A 17,804-nucleotide genomic window follows, 5' to 3' on the forward strand; every position below is an offset into this window, starting at 1 on the left:
TTAGAGGCTTCTTTAATCATTTTTTGTTTTATGATCTTAAAACTATCTTCCTAATGGTCTGTTGGCCTGTTTTGACAATATAAATATACACCAGGCCTCATGGGGCTGCAGACTGATATTAAAACTGTCAATGAGAATAACTAATAACCTTGGTGCTTGAGGCATGGTATAACTATTCATTTTAGGGTGAAGAGCTTAGCCCAAGGTTATATTTTGGTAGGTTATTTTGCAGACAACAAGAATAGCTATGGTCATAGTCTGATATTCCTATGTTGTTTTATTACTTTACAGCAGGACAAGTGGCATCCGCTTCTTAACACTGTGTCTAATGTCCAGAAGTACCGGTGGCTGAAACACAGTGTTCAGGGTGCTTTTTCTCAGTCCAGCCTTATGGCCACCATCGTGGAGTTTGCACTGAAAGAGGAGCCCCTGGATGTAGAGAAGATGAGGAAGTGTCTTCTCAAACAGGTGATTATAAATGATGTATCATCTCTAACCTCCTAATTAGTCAATGTGGTGAAGAAGAAAACAAATAAAGGGACAGTGAGATGAATATAAGTTACTTTGAACATGTAAAAAGGTGATAAAACTTGACAGATGTTAACTCTGTTTCATTATAGCTGGAGAGGGCCGAGGTGAGACTCGAGGGCATTGACACCATGCTCAGGTTGGCCTCCAAAAGCTTTCTGCTGCCGTCTGTGCAGTATGCAATGCTCTGTGGCTGGCAAAGAGTCATACCAGAAGGGACCGACATTGGGTAAGTGGACAGTTTTGGATCTATGATTTAAAAAGAAAAAGACATTAAGAAATTTCTCTCAATCCTTCAATTGAATCGGTATTTCACTTGGTGTATTAAAGCAATACTTTACCCCCTAAATGACCTTTCATATATCAGTTACTCACCTTGTGTTACATCCATGTTTAAAAACAGCAAAACTACATCAATGATTATACTGCAGGAGTTGTACAAGAGTTTATAAACAGATAAAAGATATGATTGTTCAATGCAAATTCTGTTATAATTTCATGTCATTTTTTGCATGTGTGCTAAAGTAAAAACACTATTGATAGCATCTGATTTAGCCACAGTGTTGTGGTCAGGCATTAAGCCGTCTAATGTTTTGACTCTCCTTTTCAGAGAGCCTCTGTCTGACTGCCTGAAGGACGTGGATCTGATCCCTCCCTTCAACCGCATGCTTTTGGAGGTGACCTTCGGCAAGTTGTATTCCTGGGCCATCCAGAATGTTCGCAACATCCTGCTCGAGGCCAGCGCCCGCTTCAAAGAGCTCGGTGTGTGGCGTTGGTATATATATGTCTGGTTCATGTCAGAAAACCAAACTGGTGCTTGTGTGATTTATAGAGCTGTTAAACACACACACTAACTTTTTGTCACCTTCTCTTGTCACCAGGTGTGCAACCTGTTCCCTTACAGACCATCACCAATGAGAACCCAGCGGGACCAAGTCTTGGCACCATTCCGCAAGCCCGCTTTCTTCTGGCCATGATACACATGCTGTCCCTGAAACATGGGTCCAACAGCCTCAGTCTCTTACTAAATTCTGGCATATTGGCTCTCACACAGAGTATACTCAGGCTCATAGGTGAGCACTGTTCAGTCAAATACATACAGGCTGGCTAAACAAAGAGCAGATGGGCATCCGTACACATTTGTGGACTGAGGTGTTTGATGTCTCTTTTGTTGTATTTCCAGGGCCCAGCACAGACAGCAGTGAGGAGGACCTGAGTTTATGTGCACACGGAGGCTCAGCCACAGTACTGGAGGAGTCCAGAAAGGAGGCCACCCCCACCCCCCTCCCTGCCTCAGGCCCTGAGCTGGCTGCCATGATGAAGATAGGCACAAGGGTAATGAGGGGAGTTGACTGGAAATGGGGAGATCAGGTACTAGATTCCATTTTACAGTCACTTTTGCAGTTGATGGACTTTGTATTTACCATCTAAAGCAGTGAAGAGTGGCCTGGTGTTTAGTATTTGACTCTGCCCATGCTCTGTGCAGGACGGCCCAGCTCCAGGTCTCGGTCGGGTCATTGGGGAGCTAGGCGAGGACGGCTGGATCAGAGTCCAGTGGGATACCAGCAGCACCAACTCCTACAGGATGGGCAAAGAGGGCAAATATGACCTTAAGCTGGCAGAGCCACCGCCAGCTGCCCAGCCCCCGACTGAGGACTCGGACACAGAAGATGACACAGGTGAGCTCACAATACTGCCTCAGTACAAATTACCACACTACAAGCAAGATGTGAGATTCAAATAATGACATATACAATCGCCTCTCTTTATTACAGAAGGTGAGCTGATGGAGAAGAGCAGCCACCCGACAGCTATGATGCTAACCAGCACAGTCAACCTGCTGAAGACACTGTCTCTAACAGCTGGGATCTATGCAGAGGTGTTGCAAACAGATGCCACACGGACCCTCTGTGGGCTCCTGAGGATGCTTGTGGAGAGTGGAGCTAATGACAAGTCAGGTAGCTGAACCGACATGTTTATAGAGAGCATTTTATCTTTTAACATGACAAGTTATTGGATTGTTCTAAATCGACCTATGTTTGTTGTCAGGGTGTCATTCCCACAGGCTGGTCTCTCGGGAGCAGCACAGGAGCTGGTCTACACTGGGCTTCATACGCAGCATCGCTCTCATGCCACAGATGTGCAGCACACTCAGCACCTCTGCGTGGATTAGCCTGCTTATCCGAATTGTTGAGGGACATCAGTCCTTCAATGCCATCACTCTACAGAGACAGGTGGGATATTAGCATGATGTGTCAGATGTGCTCCCCATGCTGTTAGTAAAGTATGTTATAGGGAAGGACCTCAAAGTGGAATTGCGCACTGTTGTAGGACGCTAATTATGAAGTTGCATGTTATTTGCCAAACATTTCAGGATGGAAACTTTGTGAAAGTAACACTTTCTGTCTTGTGCATCTTCTTTGTTTTCAGATCCTGGCTCTGCGTCTCCTGCAGGCAGTCTTGCCCTCATGGGACAAGACAGAGCGCTCTCAGGACATGAAGTTTCTGGTGGAGAAGTTGTTCAACTTCTTGGGAAGTCTACTTAGCACCTGCTCCTCAGACCTGCCACTTCTCAGAGGTACGTTTTTGAGTCATACTGGGGCTCTTATTGAAAAGCTGTCTTTTTTCTTTTTTTCTTTTTTAAAATGTGTTTTCTTTTCTATGCACAGAGGGTTCCCTGCGAAGGAGGAAGTCCCGCCCTCAGGCGTCTCTTACAGCCACTCACAGCAGCACATTGGCTGAGGAGATCGTTTCTGTCCTGCGCACTCTGCACTCTCTCGGCCAGTGGAACAGCATGATAAATGACTACATCAACGCTCAGCTGAGCTCTATTGGTGATGTCATGGCAGGCTGCCAGTCTGAAGCAGTAAGAATTGTTTTAATATTATGGATTCAGTTATTTATGTGTTAAAAACTCACACTTTCATTCTGGCTTCTCTGATAAAATTAGTTCTACCAAAGTGGTGATTGGAAATGTCTGCTCTCTATATTTCAGTGTTTCCTGGAGGAGTACTTTCCTGATTCCGATGGTCCCAGAGTTGGCAGTCTGATGGCAGTGATGGCAGTCATTGGAGGGATTGATGGGCGCCTCAGGCTCGGAGGTCAAGTAATTCATGAGGAATATGGAGAGGGAACAGTTACTCGCATCACCCCAAAAGGACGCATCACTGTCCAATTTCATGAGATGAGGACCTGTCGGGTTTGCCTGCTCAGTCATCTCAAACCGGTATGGAAGGGTTTTGATGCCTGTGTGTGAACATACAGCCAAGACATTATCTTTACTTATACTTTAAGTTAATCAGACAATAAAATACTGTTGTCTTTTTTGTCATTTTCCTCAGATGCCTGCGGTAACCTTCAGTGTGCAGAACCTGCCTTTCACTGAGCCCATGCTTGCAGTCTGGGCTCAGCTGGTCAGCCTGGCTGGAAGCAAACTGGAAAAACAACGCATGAAGAAGTCCCTGAGTCGAGGGCTGACAGGTACAGACACTGCTTAGAGATGCAACACAAATGTTGTAGACTTTATGTTTCCTCCTATGACTCCTAAACATTTTGTTAGTAAAATAATCATTGACTGTATTGAGACTAAGGGCTGTCAAAAAAAATTATGTGACATGATGTCACACATTGGTTTTTTGGCTCCCATTTTAAGCCCTCAAGTTTGGCATTTTGACCGTAGTTTTCTGAAGCCAGAGGGTTGAACTGCAGAGGAGCGAGAGGTGGATTTGACTCATAGACTGAGGTGACACCTCACAGACAGCCTGTCACTCAAAGTGGCCACACCCTTAATGATGCCTAAATTTAAGCCTTAATAAAATACAAACTGGTGAGTTATATAAAGATTCACCCCCCGTACAGTTGTCATGAATGTGAAAATTAGCTAAACTGTTTTTAGTACCAGGCTGTAAACATGTTTATTCCTGCTATAAAGTTAAGCATTTTAACATGTGGGTCTGTGGGGATTGACTCGTTTTTGGAGCCAGCCTAAAGTGACCATTTGAGGAAATGTAGTTTTTAGCACTACCGTGTTGGCTTCATTATTCAGCTCAGGAGGTTGCCGCTTAATTCAGATTAATGTCTGGAAAAATGCCCTTGCCAAATGCGTGGCTTTGTTCTTTGATAAATGAAACCTTGTCTCATTTTGCCTTTACAAGTAATGACCACGACAAAAGCTGTGGAGGATGCTTTGATTCAGTGTTCAGAGCCTCAGGTCTAGTTCAGTGGATTTAATCATACCTGTTGTGTTTCCAGCTGACCAGGTGGACATCCATTTGCTGCGGTGCCAGCAGCTGAGGCTGTATATCTTAAAGGCAGGACGGGCCCTGCTCTCTCATCAAGACAAACTCAGGCAGATCCTCTCCCAGGCGGCAGTTGTGGACATAGGACCCAACCCCAGTGGTAAGAACTCACCCAGAGAAGGGCTGCGTTTGAGTCTGGAAACTTTCTATGGAAAACTATTTCCCTTTACTCCAGTTAAGTGCTGTAGCTTCAATTCAAAATGCTATTTATGTGGAGGCCAAAGGTTGAAGTACACCTTCAGTTGTATTTAACAGTATTTAATTGCCATTGCAAAGAAAAAGTGTTTCAGTAAATGGGAAATTAGTCAGAACATTGTGTGTCAGAGCACTACTGTTAAGGCATTTCTGCTTTATTGTGGTAGCTGTAGAGTGAGGCAGGAAAGGCATAGGACAGAGAGGGGATTGCATGCAGCAAAGGGTCCAGGCCGAACTCCAACCCAGGCTGCAGTAATCAGATCAAATTAAGTTTATTGTCATTTTACCATACATCTCTGTGTAAGGTCAAATTAGATGGCATTTCTTTGGGATCAAGTCGCAACAGAGATAACGCTATATACAAGAGCACAAACACAACCCTAATGAAGTGCAATGACCCTCTGAACTTTCTGCTGCTTTGGGGCACCATCATGGCTCCCAGTGGGTGGACTGGCTGGACATTTGGTCAGAGTGAGCCGTTTTTGCACAATTAGTACAGTCTGTTTTGATACAGCACAGCAGCTACTGTGTGGGAGGACAAACTCAACTCACACACTTTGGAGGTTACCCTGAGGTTGTACGTGGGTGGATGTAAAGTGCGTCGCTGATCAGAGTTTAGACAGACATTCTTTTATGAACAGAACTTTGAAGCACTGTTTTGCTGATATCTGTCTGTTTCATAACAGCTCTGCTTCTTTTTCTTTGTTTGCAGAGGACCCAGTGGTGTCATCTCCTGATGTTGGAGACTTGTCCCCTGAGGGTCCCCTGCCTCCGCTGATCCTCCTGCAGCAGCTGCTATCCGCCGCCACTCAGCCGTCCCCGATCAAAGCCATTTTTGACAGGCAAGAGATGGAGGTGAGTCGACAGGCCTCTGAGACTACGTCCACATGAGCGTTTAAGCACTGTCTCAGAAATGATCTTTGTCCCTACTATCAGGCCTGAAAATGCACATCACATGACCATTCACGTACACTGGGCATGTACATTGCAGTGTAAACAGGAAGCAGATTGTCTGTGGTTGGGTGCTTAGTTACAGATAATGCTATGGAGAAAGAACTAAAACATATTCGTGTGGATGTAGCCTCTGTGTCAGCGTTATAATGTTGCATTCGAGCTGGTGTATTCAGTCTGACCTCAGCCTTCTCTCTGTATCGCTGTGTATGTAGGCTGCAGCTCTGGCAGTGTGTCAGTACCTGGCTGTGGAATCAGCCCACCCGTCCTCCCCTCTGTTTGAGGAGAGCAGCTCCAGTGAGGCCACCACGCCTGTTACCATACAACATGTCCGACCTCCCAAACAGAAGAAGCAGAAGACCTCCCCTGTCCCTCCCTTACCCATAGTCCTCCAGCTCATGGAGATGGGCTTCCCACGCAAGAACATCGAGTTTGCCTTGAAGTCACTGTCAGGAACTACAGGCAGCGCCTCTGGTGTCCCAGGTATAATTCTAATACTTGTTTGTGAGACTTTCATCCTCTGTCGCTGTTACTCTAACTAAAACTCTGTAGCTGTCACTGTATCTGCTATATTTGTGTCATTATATGATAAAATATTCTGCTTTTGGAGAGTAATTGGGCATGCATACATCAGGTGTTGAGGCTTTGGTGGGCTGGCTGCTGGACCATCCAGACATTCACGTCACTGAGCTGTCAGATGCCGACACTGTGTCAGATGAATACTCCGATGAAGAGGTGCTGGAGGAGCTGGAGGAGGCCGAGCCGACATTCCCTGTGGTACATTACTTTCTCTTTTATTTCTGCTATTATGGACTGAGTCACTTGTCACGCAGCCTGTCGAATTCAATAGCTTTACCTGTGATATTGCCTGTGTGTAACATTAGCCTCCAGGTGCAGTGGTGACTGAAAGCCAGACCTTTAAGAAGAGATCAGATTTCCAGAGCAACGACGATTATGCTGTGTATGTTAGAGAGAACATTCAGGTGAGAGCAGTGGCCTTTTAAAGATTTTCTAAACTGCCTTAATGAAATGTGACACGGGTCTGACAGATCACTGACGTCTCTGCAGGTGGGGATGATGGTGAAGTGCTGCAGAACGTACGAGGAAGTGTTTGATGGAGATGTCGGGAAAGTGATCAAGTTGGACAGAGATGGACTTCATGACTTAAATGTGCAGTGTGACTGGCAGCAGAAAGGAGGAACGTACTGGGTCCGCTACATCCACATCGAGCTACTTGGTAAGCTTGCGTGATTTTGATGCTCTTGATGCGACAAAAGGTTAATAGTTCTGAACCATGTTTTCTCTTCGCCCTTTTACATGCTTTGTGTCATTATTTGCTTTTTCCAGGATTCCCACCACAAAGTTCTCCCTCTCACATAAAGATTGGTGATAAAGTGAGGGTGAAGCCCACAGTCACCACACCAAAGTACAAATGGGGCTCCGTCACACACAGGAGTGTTGGGGTTGTGAAAGGTGAGCTGTTCTCTGAAGCTTTTGCTATTTCTAGTCTGAACAAACACCTGTTTTAAAGATCCTGTTAGCTGAATCCACTATTTCTGTACTGATGAGTTTAAATGGTTTGTTTTAGCTTTCAGTGCCAATGGAAAGGATGTGATCGTAGACTTCCCACAGCAGTCCCACTGGACCGGCCTGCTGTCTGAAATGGAACTGGTGCCCAGTGTTCACCCTGGAGTCAGGTATGGATGTATATTTAAAGGCAAAATGTGCCACCTTTCGTGTGGATGTCCAAGCAGTGTTGATGATAAAAGTAGTCACAATGAATTCCTCACTGGTGCTATATTGAGCATGGGTATATGAAGTGAACCAGATACAGCATTGGAGACGGAGCCCCATTCAGTTCTATGAAAGTTGCTTAGAGGCCTATAAAGCCAAAAAAGTTTGACGATCCTAGTATAAAGTTACCCAGATCTTTCGCATCATTGGTCCCATAGAGGACGTGCACCACAGACCTTCGTGAGCAGTGTGGCAAATTTCTGGTTTGCCCTTGTTTAACTTGTATGAGAATAAAATGATGTAACCTTGCAGCTCTTCTAGACTTTGTAAGTGTTGTCTGACTGAATGGATCAAATCCTGATAGTAAAATCTATGTAAGTCTATGGGGAAAAAGTCTTTTTGGGCCCAGTGGCATCATGTGATGCACCTGGAAGTTGTAATTCCACTGTTTGGCCACTATGAAAATTGCCTCCAAAGCCCAGCGAACACTATTTTTAGAATCCTGGTACATGTAGGCTCTGCTGGCACGGCTCTGCCAGCAGGACAACTCAGCTTCCTCAGTCAGTATAGCACACACAGAGGAATGTATTGCTTCAGTGAACTGCATTTAACATCAACACTGATTGGGCATCCACATAAAAGGTGGCGAAGTTTCCCTTTGAGGTTTCTGTCTGCCCAGTTAGCTATATATCTTAATATGATGTTCAAATGCAACGTGTCGTCTGCAGGTGTGATGGCTGTCAAATGTTCCCCATAAATGGCCCCAGATTCAAATGCAGGAACTGCGACGACTTCGACTTCTGTGAAAACTGCTTCAAGACCCGCAAACACAACACCAGACATTCCTTTGGCAGAATCAACGAGCCTGGTTCGTCACACATTAACCAATATAGTATCTGTGATGCTCTGACATGTGTTTGTAAACCTGTGCCATTCATCTTCTCCACAATTAGGCCAGTCTCCAGCATTCTGCGGCCGCTCAGGAAAACAGCTCAAGAAGCATCACAGCAGCCAGCGTGGGATGCTGATTGACGATTGGTCCCGCGCTGTCAAGAGCATCAATGTCTCATCCTCCGTAAACCAGGCCTCACGCCTCCTTGACGGCAGTGATCAGTGTTGGCAATCCTCCGGCTCGCAGGGAAAGGTAGGAGATTGAATTGCACACCCTAATAAGCCGAATGACTGCCTATTTAGTTTAGCTTTATTAAAGCGTAATGCAGCACCTGACAGGATTTGTCATTCTTTCCTCTACAGCACTGGATTCGTCTCGAACTCTTCCCAGACGTTCTTGTGCACAGGCTGAAGATGATTGTGGATCCAGCAGATAGCAGCTACATGCCCTCACTGGTGGTGGTGTCGGGTGAGTACATTTGATGTTCTTCTTCTTTTTAAAAATGTACCAGCATGAGTAATAATAGTTCCTCTTGTATAAAAATATGGTGTTTTTGACATTTTTACATTGTTAACATCAGTGATCAGTGATCTTTTCTTCTAAATGTACAGGTGGGAGCTCTTTGAACAACTTAATTGAGCTGAAGACAATTAACATCAATCCCACGGACACCACTGTCCTTCTCCTTAGCGACTGTACTGAGGTTGGTTGGCTAAGACCTAATAATTGAAATCAGCTTCAAATTGTCGTTGTCGTTGTTTATTGCCTTAAAATCTTAATAACTTGAATGATGTCTTTCCCTCAGTATCACAGATACATTGAGATTGCCATAAAGCAGTGCCGCAGCTCTGGTATCGACTGCAAGATTCACGGGCTTGGCATCGTTGGACGTATCAGAGCAGAGGATGAAGACCTGGCCACAGTGCCCTTCCTGGCATCTGACAATGAAGAAGAGGATGATGACAAAACTGCCACTGGGAGGTATGATGGGCCATGGGATAAATGTTTCAGTGCTGGATTGTCATGTTGGTAGGTTGTGAATGCTTACAAGAGGATAAAGTGGTGTTGTGTCGGTATGCCAGGTGCCGAAATCCTTGAGTGCCCTTACTCAAATGAATGATTCATAATTAGTATATCATCTGAAGCCTAATTTTTAAACATGTAATATCTGTACTGGTTTAAATAAACACTTGGATTGGATTTCCCGATCATTGCTCAGCAACAGTTTTGTGTGAAAGGAGTTAACGGTCTGTCCCTTACATAGACCTGTTGATTTCAGTGATTTAAGCAAATAATAGCCTGGGCTATTAATTCAAGGTTCTCACTGTATGTCTTTTCTTGTCCTTCAGTCTTGCGCGGAAGAAGTCATCTGGACTGGAGTCTGCAGCCACCATCAGGACCAAAGTGTTTGTCTGGGGGCTGAATGACAAGGACCAGCTGGGAGGACTCAAGGGCTCTAAGGTGCAGCTTGTGTATATATGTGACACCAAATTAGCCAGTGGCTGAACTAACCTATGGTTTACATGCCTCAAATCCTCTCCATGATGGGGTAACAAAGGCAGTTTGAGCTTTACATATGATTTAAAATGTGTTTTTAAAGGTAGATGCTAGTAATTAAATCTGCTACGACCCTTAAACAGTGATGGAAGAAGTATTCAGATCCTATTCTTCAGTAAAATTAGGAGTATTTTATGTTATAGCTAAGTTAGTTAAGATGGAGGCTAGTTAAGATGGAGGTCATTTTAACTATGTAACCTGCTGTTCAGGAGTTGAATCTATTGCCATGTCATCTAAGCTGACTATAACATTTTTGAATGTAAAATTTTCACCTGCGAAGTAACTACAGCTGTTAATGAAGTGGAGTAAAATGTACAATAATTACTTACTAATACTAATACTTGAGTAAAACACAGTAGTAGTACAGTAACATACTATATTTTGGTACTTTACAGTGTATCAGATCTGAAACATAGGCCAATGCTCTGTCTTGTGATTATGTAAAAATCTGTGCCTCCTGTTTGATAAGCACATTTGAGGATGTGTCAAACATGTGTGTGACCATCAGTGTAGAGAATGTATAGCAGAGCGGAGCCGACGCGTCCTTGAAGTTGAGCCTGTGGGAGAAGCTCAGAAGCCGCTGCATCTCTAATCAGTTTTGTTTGTGTCCTTCACAGATCAAGGTGCCCTCCTTCTCTGAAACTCTCTCCGCACTCAACGTGGTACAAGTGGCCGGTGGTTCCAAAAGCCTCTTTGCAGGTGGGTGATGAAATGTTACTGGAGTTTATGTCCTTATATAACATGCACACATGGTGTATCTAATCACTGTGTCGCTGTTGCAGTGACGGTCGAGGGGAAAATTTACGCATGTGGAGAGGCCACCAACGGCAGGTTAGGCCTGGGCCTGTCCAGTGGGACCATCCCAATCCCCCGTCAGATCACCGCACTCAGTAACTACGTGGTGAAGAAGGTCGCTGTGCATTCTGGGGGGCGCCATGCTATGGCCCTGACTGTGGACGGGAAAGTCTTCTCCTGGGGAGAGGGAGACGATGGCAAACTGGGACACTTCAGCAGAATGTATGTTATCTTGTGAACAGATTACTGCTCATACCTCATAGTAGATAATTTGTGTTATCGTGTGACTTTAGGGTCCAAACTAATGTGGTGTCTGCAGCGGTACATTGCTTAGTTTCTGTGCTGGTTAGTGGGTTAAAAGAATGAGGCTAATTTGGAAAATTGATAACACACAATTCCCAAAGAAGCTCAGTCACAAAGAGTTGCATTAGGCAGGCTAGAGGATTTATATGTAGCGTGTAGCATAGCATTTCAGCGGTGAAACAAACATACATCAAACAAAATGTGTATGTTCAGATTTGAATACATAAAGAACACTTCTGGGAAGCTACAGAATGATATAAAAACCTGAAAAAAAAGAATGGACCCACCCTTTAAGACCTCCATGATGCAGTGTTATGTACAACTTTCTTAATTAAAGAAAAGTATATTTCCCCATCTTAGGAACTGTGACAAGCCTCGGTTGATTGAGGCACTCAAGACCAAGCGCATCCGCGACATCGCCTGTGGCAGCTCTCACAGTGCGGCAATCACCTCCAGTGGGGAGCTGTACAGCTGGGGTTTGGGTGAATATGGCCGCCTCGGACATGGGGACAACACGACTCAGCTGAGGCCTAAACTGGTATGTCTGTATCTCCTACCTCACCCAAAAAACCAACCTACAGTGTACTCAGGCGGTCACAGATAGTCGATATATTCGTGCAGTTGCCCAACTCTAGAATCCATGTATACCATGAAGTGTGTAAACTGACCATACACTCCTTCTTACTGTGACTTTCTTATCCAGGTAAAAGTGCTTCTGGGTCACCGGGTTATCCAGGTGGCTTGTGGGAGCAGGGATGCTCAAACTCTAGCTCTCACAGATGAAGGTATTTCTGTTAATCTAAAATATCTCCTTAAGTTTTTTCTTTTAGCTCAGATACATGTGTTTGGCTATCGAGTTGGTAATGTATTTTTTTTGTCAGGATTGGTGTTCTCCTGGGGTGATGGGGATTTTGGGAAGCTGGGTCGTGGAGGCAGTGAAGGCTGCAACATCCCCCAGAACATCGAGAGGCTCAACGGGCAGGGCGTGTGTCAAATTGAATGTGGAGCACAGTTCTCCTTGGCGCTCACTAAATCTGGAGTTGTGTGGACCTGGTAAGATGGATGAATGATGTAGTGACTATATATTATCATTTCTCATTTGTCCTTTTGTTTTCCAAATGAAGGAGCACTATTTTTGTTTCCAAACAGGGGCAAAGGCGACTATTTCCGACTTGGCCATGGCACCGATGTCCACGTGCGGAAGCCTCAGATGGTGGAGGGACTGAGGGGCAAAAAGATTGTCCATGTTGCTGTTGGAGCTCTGCACTGTTTGGCTGTTACAGAAACAGGACAGGTTTGTACTGCCCTCCGCCATCACCGTATTATAAACCAGAGCACATAGTTCAAGTACTCCGCGCTCATTTGCTGCCGTGGCGCTGTTCCAGATGTGTGGATTTCTCCTCCTGTTGTGGGACTTTATGTATCGACTCTCACTCTGCTTTTCCAAGCACCTCTAACCTTTCCTGTTACACAGCCAATTTCACCTTATATAATACCTTCCCTCAGAACAAATTTAATAATGTCAGTACATCACTTCTTATAATGAGAGGCAGCTACTCAATATTTGGCCACTTTAAGAGGTTGTTATGATTGAGTGCTTTAAGCGATGCTTGTACTTTTTCTTGTGTGCCTTTTTTCACATTTCAACAGTGGTTCTAAAAGTGTTAAAGGGATGGTTCGGATTTTTTGAAGTGAGGCACATGTGGACACAAACCTTTTATTTGACATTTAACTTCCTTCCTTCTGTAAGGTGTATGCGTGGGGTGACAATGATCACGGGCAGCAGGGGAACGGCACCACCACAGTCAACAGGAAGCCCACCCTGGTGCAGGGTCTGGAGGGACAGAAGATCACTCGAGTGGCCTGTGGCTCTTCCCACAGCGTTGCCTGGACCACTGTGGATGTGACCACACCGTCGGTTCACGAGCCAGTACTTTTCCAGACGGCCAGAGACTCCCTTGGAGCGTCCTATTTAGGTAATCCTCCCTTACCTTGCAGCCTATGAACTCAGCTAAGCGAGCCAATCTTTCCTGATTGTTGGGATTGTAATGGTAGATTTTAAATGCCACTGCTTATTAAATTTCTCACAAACTCACAGATGTATGTTTAGCAGACTGCAGATATTCCACAAGGAGGAGCTGTTCTGTCATTGTCAGACCAGGGCCTGTATTTATCAACAAACACACACTCTCTCCTTATTTCTTTTTGCTTCCATCTCAGCCAATTTGTTATGATGTTACCCTGATATGTTACTAATATATTTTGATTTTAGATTGATATTACCACTGGAGATATGAAGGATTTCATACAGATAAAATGAACTTTTAGAAAATTAAAGTAAGGATCTAAAAAAAGACCTGTGGGCAGACTATGGGTAAATCCATGTCTTGTTTGACTGTCTGAGCATACATGTGATTAATAATGTGATGACTTTAGAGCTGCTTTTAAAAGTTACTCCCACACTTTCAGGGTTTTCCCTGGGTTTTTTCGAGACCAAGGTGGCAAAGGCCTGTGGCGGGGGGCATCTTGACAGCTGTACTTTTAGATACGGTCCCCCCCTCTATTAAATATGAAAGGAGGCCCCCACATGCTTGAGCTTTACACTGCTGACTTGTATAATCAGAACAGACATGTCCTGTGATTTTCAGCCTTCTATGATTATATTTACCCTTTACAGCAGGCACATCCTGACAGCTGAGAATATTACTGTCAGGTATTGTCCCCCCTCTATTAAATATGAAAGGAGGCTGAAAATCACAGGACATGTCTGTTCTGATGACACAAGTCAGCGGTCCTGGAATGTGTGTTTCTCTTCTATAATACACATTCTACATCTCGGAGGCGACGTCTTTCCTTTACCTTTCAAACTTGGGTGTAGTTCTTAGAAGTTTGGTAAATGTGGGTGCAGATTTACACAGGCCAACCTGTGCCATTTAAAGGACAGCAGAAACATTTTCACACCATTACATTAAGTCAGCTATATAAAAGAAAAACCTGCAGTTGTAATACTCGTTTCCTGTACGGTTTCAGAGGCTGTTGCTTTCATTGCCTGTAGATGGAGACAGTCAACATTTGCCTGTCTAGAAAGCTGTTGCAGTTTCTTTACTTATCCAGAGGTGGCACAGGTTGGCCTGGAGCTACAGCACAGGGTTGAATCTGCTGGCCTTGCAGGTCTGCTACTGGCTGATGATGGCTAGAGCTGGGTTTGGGTGCTTAACATCAATAACTGTGTGTGCATCATTGTTTTGGTGTTGTACACTGCAGGTGTCCAGTCAGACAGTGACTCGTCAGCGGTGAACAATAAGATGAGCGGGCAGAGCAATGTGAAGCCTAATCGACCCTCGCTGGCCAAGATTCTGCTCAGTCTGGACGGCAACTTAGCCAAACAGCAGGCTCTGTCTCATGTTCTGTCAGCCCTCCAAATCATGTATGCAAGGTATGTTTGTCTGCAGGGTTTGGAAGATCCTCTCCTGCACGAGACTGTGACTCAGCAAGTTCAAGTCCGAGTAATGACCTTTGTCCCAAGTCACCCCCCTCTCTTGTTTTTAATATTTCTTGATGCATTAAACTCCCAACCCTCAAATAAAAGCAAAAATCTCACAGAGTTCTGTGCACACAAAGATATCTGACAACACAAAGTATGGGTAAAGGCATCAAGGCATGAATTCTGAACAGGAAGAGATAGAAGTGTTTATGACCTCTAGATAATTTAATCAGCTGACTGGCACCAGTAATTGTCATTAGTCGTTATCACTGTTGACAGGACGCGTTGTGTGTTTCCCCAGGGATGCAGTGGTCGGTGCTCTGATGCCAGCCAGCATGATTTTGCCAGCAGAGTGTCCTTCCAGCTCACCTGTTCCCCCATCAGACTCCTCTTCCTCATCCAGCGTGAGTGATGAAGAAGGTCCTCCTGTCCTGCCTGAAACCGAGGAGCGAGTCAGCCCTAATCCCTGGCAAGACAAGAAGGGAGAGGTCAGGATGAAAATATATTTTGTATGACTATAATTTACAAACCCTGTCTCTGAAAACTTAAAGATTTAATAAAAGTCAGTGAGGATGCTCCCATTTGGCTTTTTTTGTCCTAAAAGCGCTGCCTCAACTGCATTTTGTGCTGATTTACTGTGAAACAGTAACCATGCAAGGTGCATTTCCTTCCATAAAAAACAGGTGTGCAGATGCAACCGTCAGCAAATTATATTTGGGTCCAACATGGAAACACCACAAACTCTCACAGGGCTTTGATCATAATTGCAACTTTAAGTTTTCTGCCACAACTTTCTTTATTTTCATTCTGGGTCTTAAACTTTTAATCCTTAAAGGGATAGTTTGAATTTTTTCAAGTGGGTAGCCAGTGTGTTACCTACAATAGATGGCGGTCAGTAAGTGCCACAGTTTGGAGAAGCAGACAGGAGTATCACAACAGAGGCTAAGCAATGTACTGCTGAGGACAGGGGCAGCAGCAAAACAGAATTTAGACACCTAAAAAAATCAATTTTAGTTTAAGTGTATGATATATTTAGAGTATTTTCACCACTTAACCTCGCTGTCAGACAAACCTTTCTGACGGAGAACTGAGGCCATTATCTATGCTCTCTTCAAAGCCATCAGACTCCTTTGCCAAAAAAAAAAGCAATTTTACCTCGCAGAACACGGGAGCTGTCTATCCACCACTGCCAGTTAGTTTGTGGTATGTGTCACTTTGGTGAATCTGAACAAACGTTTTAAAACCACCAAAGTCACGCAATAGCAAACTAACCAGCTGAGACAGCATTAGACAAGAAACGCCGGTGTTCTGTGAGGTAAAATCATGTTTCTGTAAAAGAAGTCTGGTTGCTTTAAAGAGAGCAATAAAATGGCTTCAGTTCCCAGTCCAAAAGGGCTCTCTGACGGCAAAGTTAATAGGTGAAAAATATCCTAAATATAGCATGCACTTCAACTGGTATTGATTTTTTAGGTGGCTAAAATTGATTTAACTGCCTCCCTTGTCCACAACACTACATTACTTGGTTCAAAACTTCACTTCAAAAGATCTGAACTGTCCCTTTAAGATTTCTGTCCTGATCTTGAGAATGAATACAGGCAATAGTACATTAATTATAGCACAGACTATTCAAATGATGTCATGGTTTAAATAAAACTTAAAACTTACAGTTGATGCTGTCATACACTCTAAATTTTTAATGTAATGTATTTAAGAAAAGAATTGATTTGTGTGAACATGGCCCTGCCGTTTGTGTTTGTGTGTGAGTAGGCTCCCTCATCAGAAGATGCCGTCACCCCATCATCAGCTATGACTCCCTCTGCCCCTGGTGCCTCCTCACGTCCTTTCATCCCTGTCACTGATGACCCCGGAGCAGCCAGCATCATAGCTGAAACCATGACCAAGACAAAAGAGGTCAGTCTGTTTAACTTGTAGGTTTGGGTAACAAACACTTTTAACTATCAAGTACGTTTAACTTCCAATTCATAGGTACCTGAGAAAGTATCTGGGTGAGAACGCCGGGTTTAGACAAGTTGTGGAAGTGCTGCAAAGTGTCTGAACCTGGGAAACTGGTCACAGCGCTCTGTCAGCCACCCCGTTACTTGACTATGTCACCCCTGCAACTTGTTCAAAATTTTAATTTTTGTTATTACAGAGAAAGTAAAATACCGAAAAAGGGTTGTTGTTGGGTACTGGTACCAAATTCCAGGTCCCAGAACTGGTATCAGTTCAAATGTGAACGGTACCCAACCCTCCTTTCTTGGTAAAGCCGTTAACTCCAGCCACATGTAGCTAGCTCAGCCATTTTCTTGTTATATTTCTCTACAGGACTCTGAGAGCCAGAGTAAGGTGGTTGGTCCAGAGCCTCAGTACCTTGATGAGTTCACAATTCTGCTTGTGCCTGATGACACCCGTGTAATGGTCGACCTGCTCAAACTGGCAGTGTCGTGTCGCTCTGGGGAGAAGGGCAAGGAGGTGCTGTCCGCTGTGCTGTCTGGCATGGGTACAGCTTATCCACAGGTGAGTTATTGTATTCAGTTTTGATTTCATGTCGGCCTCGTGATTCATAGGATGTTGGGCAACTTTGACATCTCTGGGTCTCGGCTGTAGGTTGCTGACATGCTGCTGGAGTTGTGTGTTACCGAGTTAGAGGACGTTGCCACGGACTCACAGAGTGGCCGCCTGTCCTCCCAGCCAGTTGTTGTGGAGAGCAGCCATCCGTATACAGATGACACCTCTACCAGTGGTACTGTGAAGATCCCAGGTAAAAAGGGAACATGGACAGATTTTTAATTTTACACTTTGAGTAAATGTTTTCACTCAGAGCAACTTGAATAAGCAAGACAATTTTCAGAATGTTGCTAGAGATCATTACGACTTGTCCCTTTGATGTAGTCACATCTGTTATCTTTTTTTTGTAGGTGCTGAGGGTCTGAGGATAGAGTTTGACCGACAGTGTTCAACTGAGCGACGCCACGATCCGTTAACGATCATGGATGGAGCCAATAGGATCGTCTCTGTCAGATCAGGTGATGAGAGGAAGACCGTGAAGTCTTTGAGTCAATGCCAA

General features: G+C 44.5%; 1 protein-coding gene across 3 annotated transcripts in view; it reads left to right on the forward strand.

Annotated features, from left to right (window-relative positions):
* herc2 (HECT and RLD domain containing E3 ubiquitin protein ligase 2) overlaps positions 1 to 17,804 on the forward strand; it is a 57,963-nt gene that overhangs the window by 23,985 nt on the left and 16,174 nt on the right. For all 3 annotated transcript variants that reach the window (XM_050054566.1, XM_050054567.1, XM_050054568.1), the window contains exons 32-70: positions 292 to 468; positions 621 to 757; positions 1,139 to 1,290; positions 1,410 to 1,601; positions 1,712 to 1,899; positions 2,015 to 2,207; positions 2,304 to 2,486; positions 2,578 to 2,762; positions 2,959 to 3,106; positions 3,198 to 3,394; positions 3,524 to 3,754; positions 3,870 to 4,008; positions 4,780 to 4,926; positions 5,734 to 5,876; positions 6,188 to 6,455; positions 6,607 to 6,749; positions 6,857 to 6,955; positions 7,041 to 7,209; positions 7,320 to 7,445; positions 7,561 to 7,669; positions 8,435 to 8,574; positions 8,660 to 8,850; positions 8,961 to 9,066; positions 9,210 to 9,301; positions 9,404 to 9,579; positions 9,948 to 10,059; positions 10,773 to 10,854; positions 10,938 to 11,172; positions 11,614 to 11,791; positions 11,957 to 12,038; positions 12,135 to 12,306; positions 12,403 to 12,547; positions 13,004 to 13,229; positions 14,518 to 14,689; positions 15,039 to 15,225; positions 16,505 to 16,648; positions 17,063 to 17,254; positions 17,345 to 17,498; positions 17,656 to 17,763. In XM_050054566.1, coding sequence (XP_049910523.1) covers positions 292 to 468; positions 621 to 757; positions 1,139 to 1,290; positions 1,410 to 1,601; positions 1,712 to 1,899; positions 2,015 to 2,207; positions 2,304 to 2,486; positions 2,578 to 2,762; positions 2,959 to 3,106; positions 3,198 to 3,394; positions 3,524 to 3,754; positions 3,870 to 4,008; positions 4,780 to 4,926; positions 5,734 to 5,876; positions 6,188 to 6,455; positions 6,607 to 6,749; positions 6,857 to 6,955; positions 7,041 to 7,209; positions 7,320 to 7,445; positions 7,561 to 7,669; positions 8,435 to 8,574; positions 8,660 to 8,850; positions 8,961 to 9,066; positions 9,210 to 9,301; positions 9,404 to 9,579; positions 9,948 to 10,059; positions 10,773 to 10,854; positions 10,938 to 11,172; positions 11,614 to 11,791; positions 11,957 to 12,038; positions 12,135 to 12,306; positions 12,403 to 12,547; positions 13,004 to 13,229; positions 14,518 to 14,689; positions 15,039 to 15,225; positions 16,505 to 16,648; positions 17,063 to 17,254; positions 17,345 to 17,498; positions 17,656 to 17,763 — 6,220 coding nt within the window. The remainder of the gene's footprint in view (positions 1 to 291; positions 469 to 620; positions 758 to 1,138; positions 1,291 to 1,409; positions 1,602 to 1,711; positions 1,900 to 2,014; positions 2,208 to 2,303; positions 2,487 to 2,577; positions 2,763 to 2,958; positions 3,107 to 3,197; positions 3,395 to 3,523; positions 3,755 to 3,869; positions 4,009 to 4,779; positions 4,927 to 5,733; positions 5,877 to 6,187; positions 6,456 to 6,606; positions 6,750 to 6,856; positions 6,956 to 7,040; positions 7,210 to 7,319; positions 7,446 to 7,560; positions 7,670 to 8,434; positions 8,575 to 8,659; positions 8,851 to 8,960; positions 9,067 to 9,209; positions 9,302 to 9,403; positions 9,580 to 9,947; positions 10,060 to 10,772; positions 10,855 to 10,937; positions 11,173 to 11,613; positions 11,792 to 11,956; positions 12,039 to 12,134; positions 12,307 to 12,402; positions 12,548 to 13,003; positions 13,230 to 14,517; positions 14,690 to 15,038; positions 15,226 to 16,504; positions 16,649 to 17,062; positions 17,255 to 17,344; positions 17,499 to 17,655; positions 17,764 to 17,804) is intronic.

Source organism: Epinephelus moara, chromosome 10 (genome assembly GCF_006386435.1).
Source record: "Epinephelus moara isolate mb chromosome 10, YSFRI_EMoa_1.0, whole genome shotgun sequence".
Classification (NCBI taxonomy): domain Eukaryota; kingdom Metazoa; phylum Chordata; class Actinopteri; order Perciformes; family Serranidae; genus Epinephelus; species Epinephelus moara.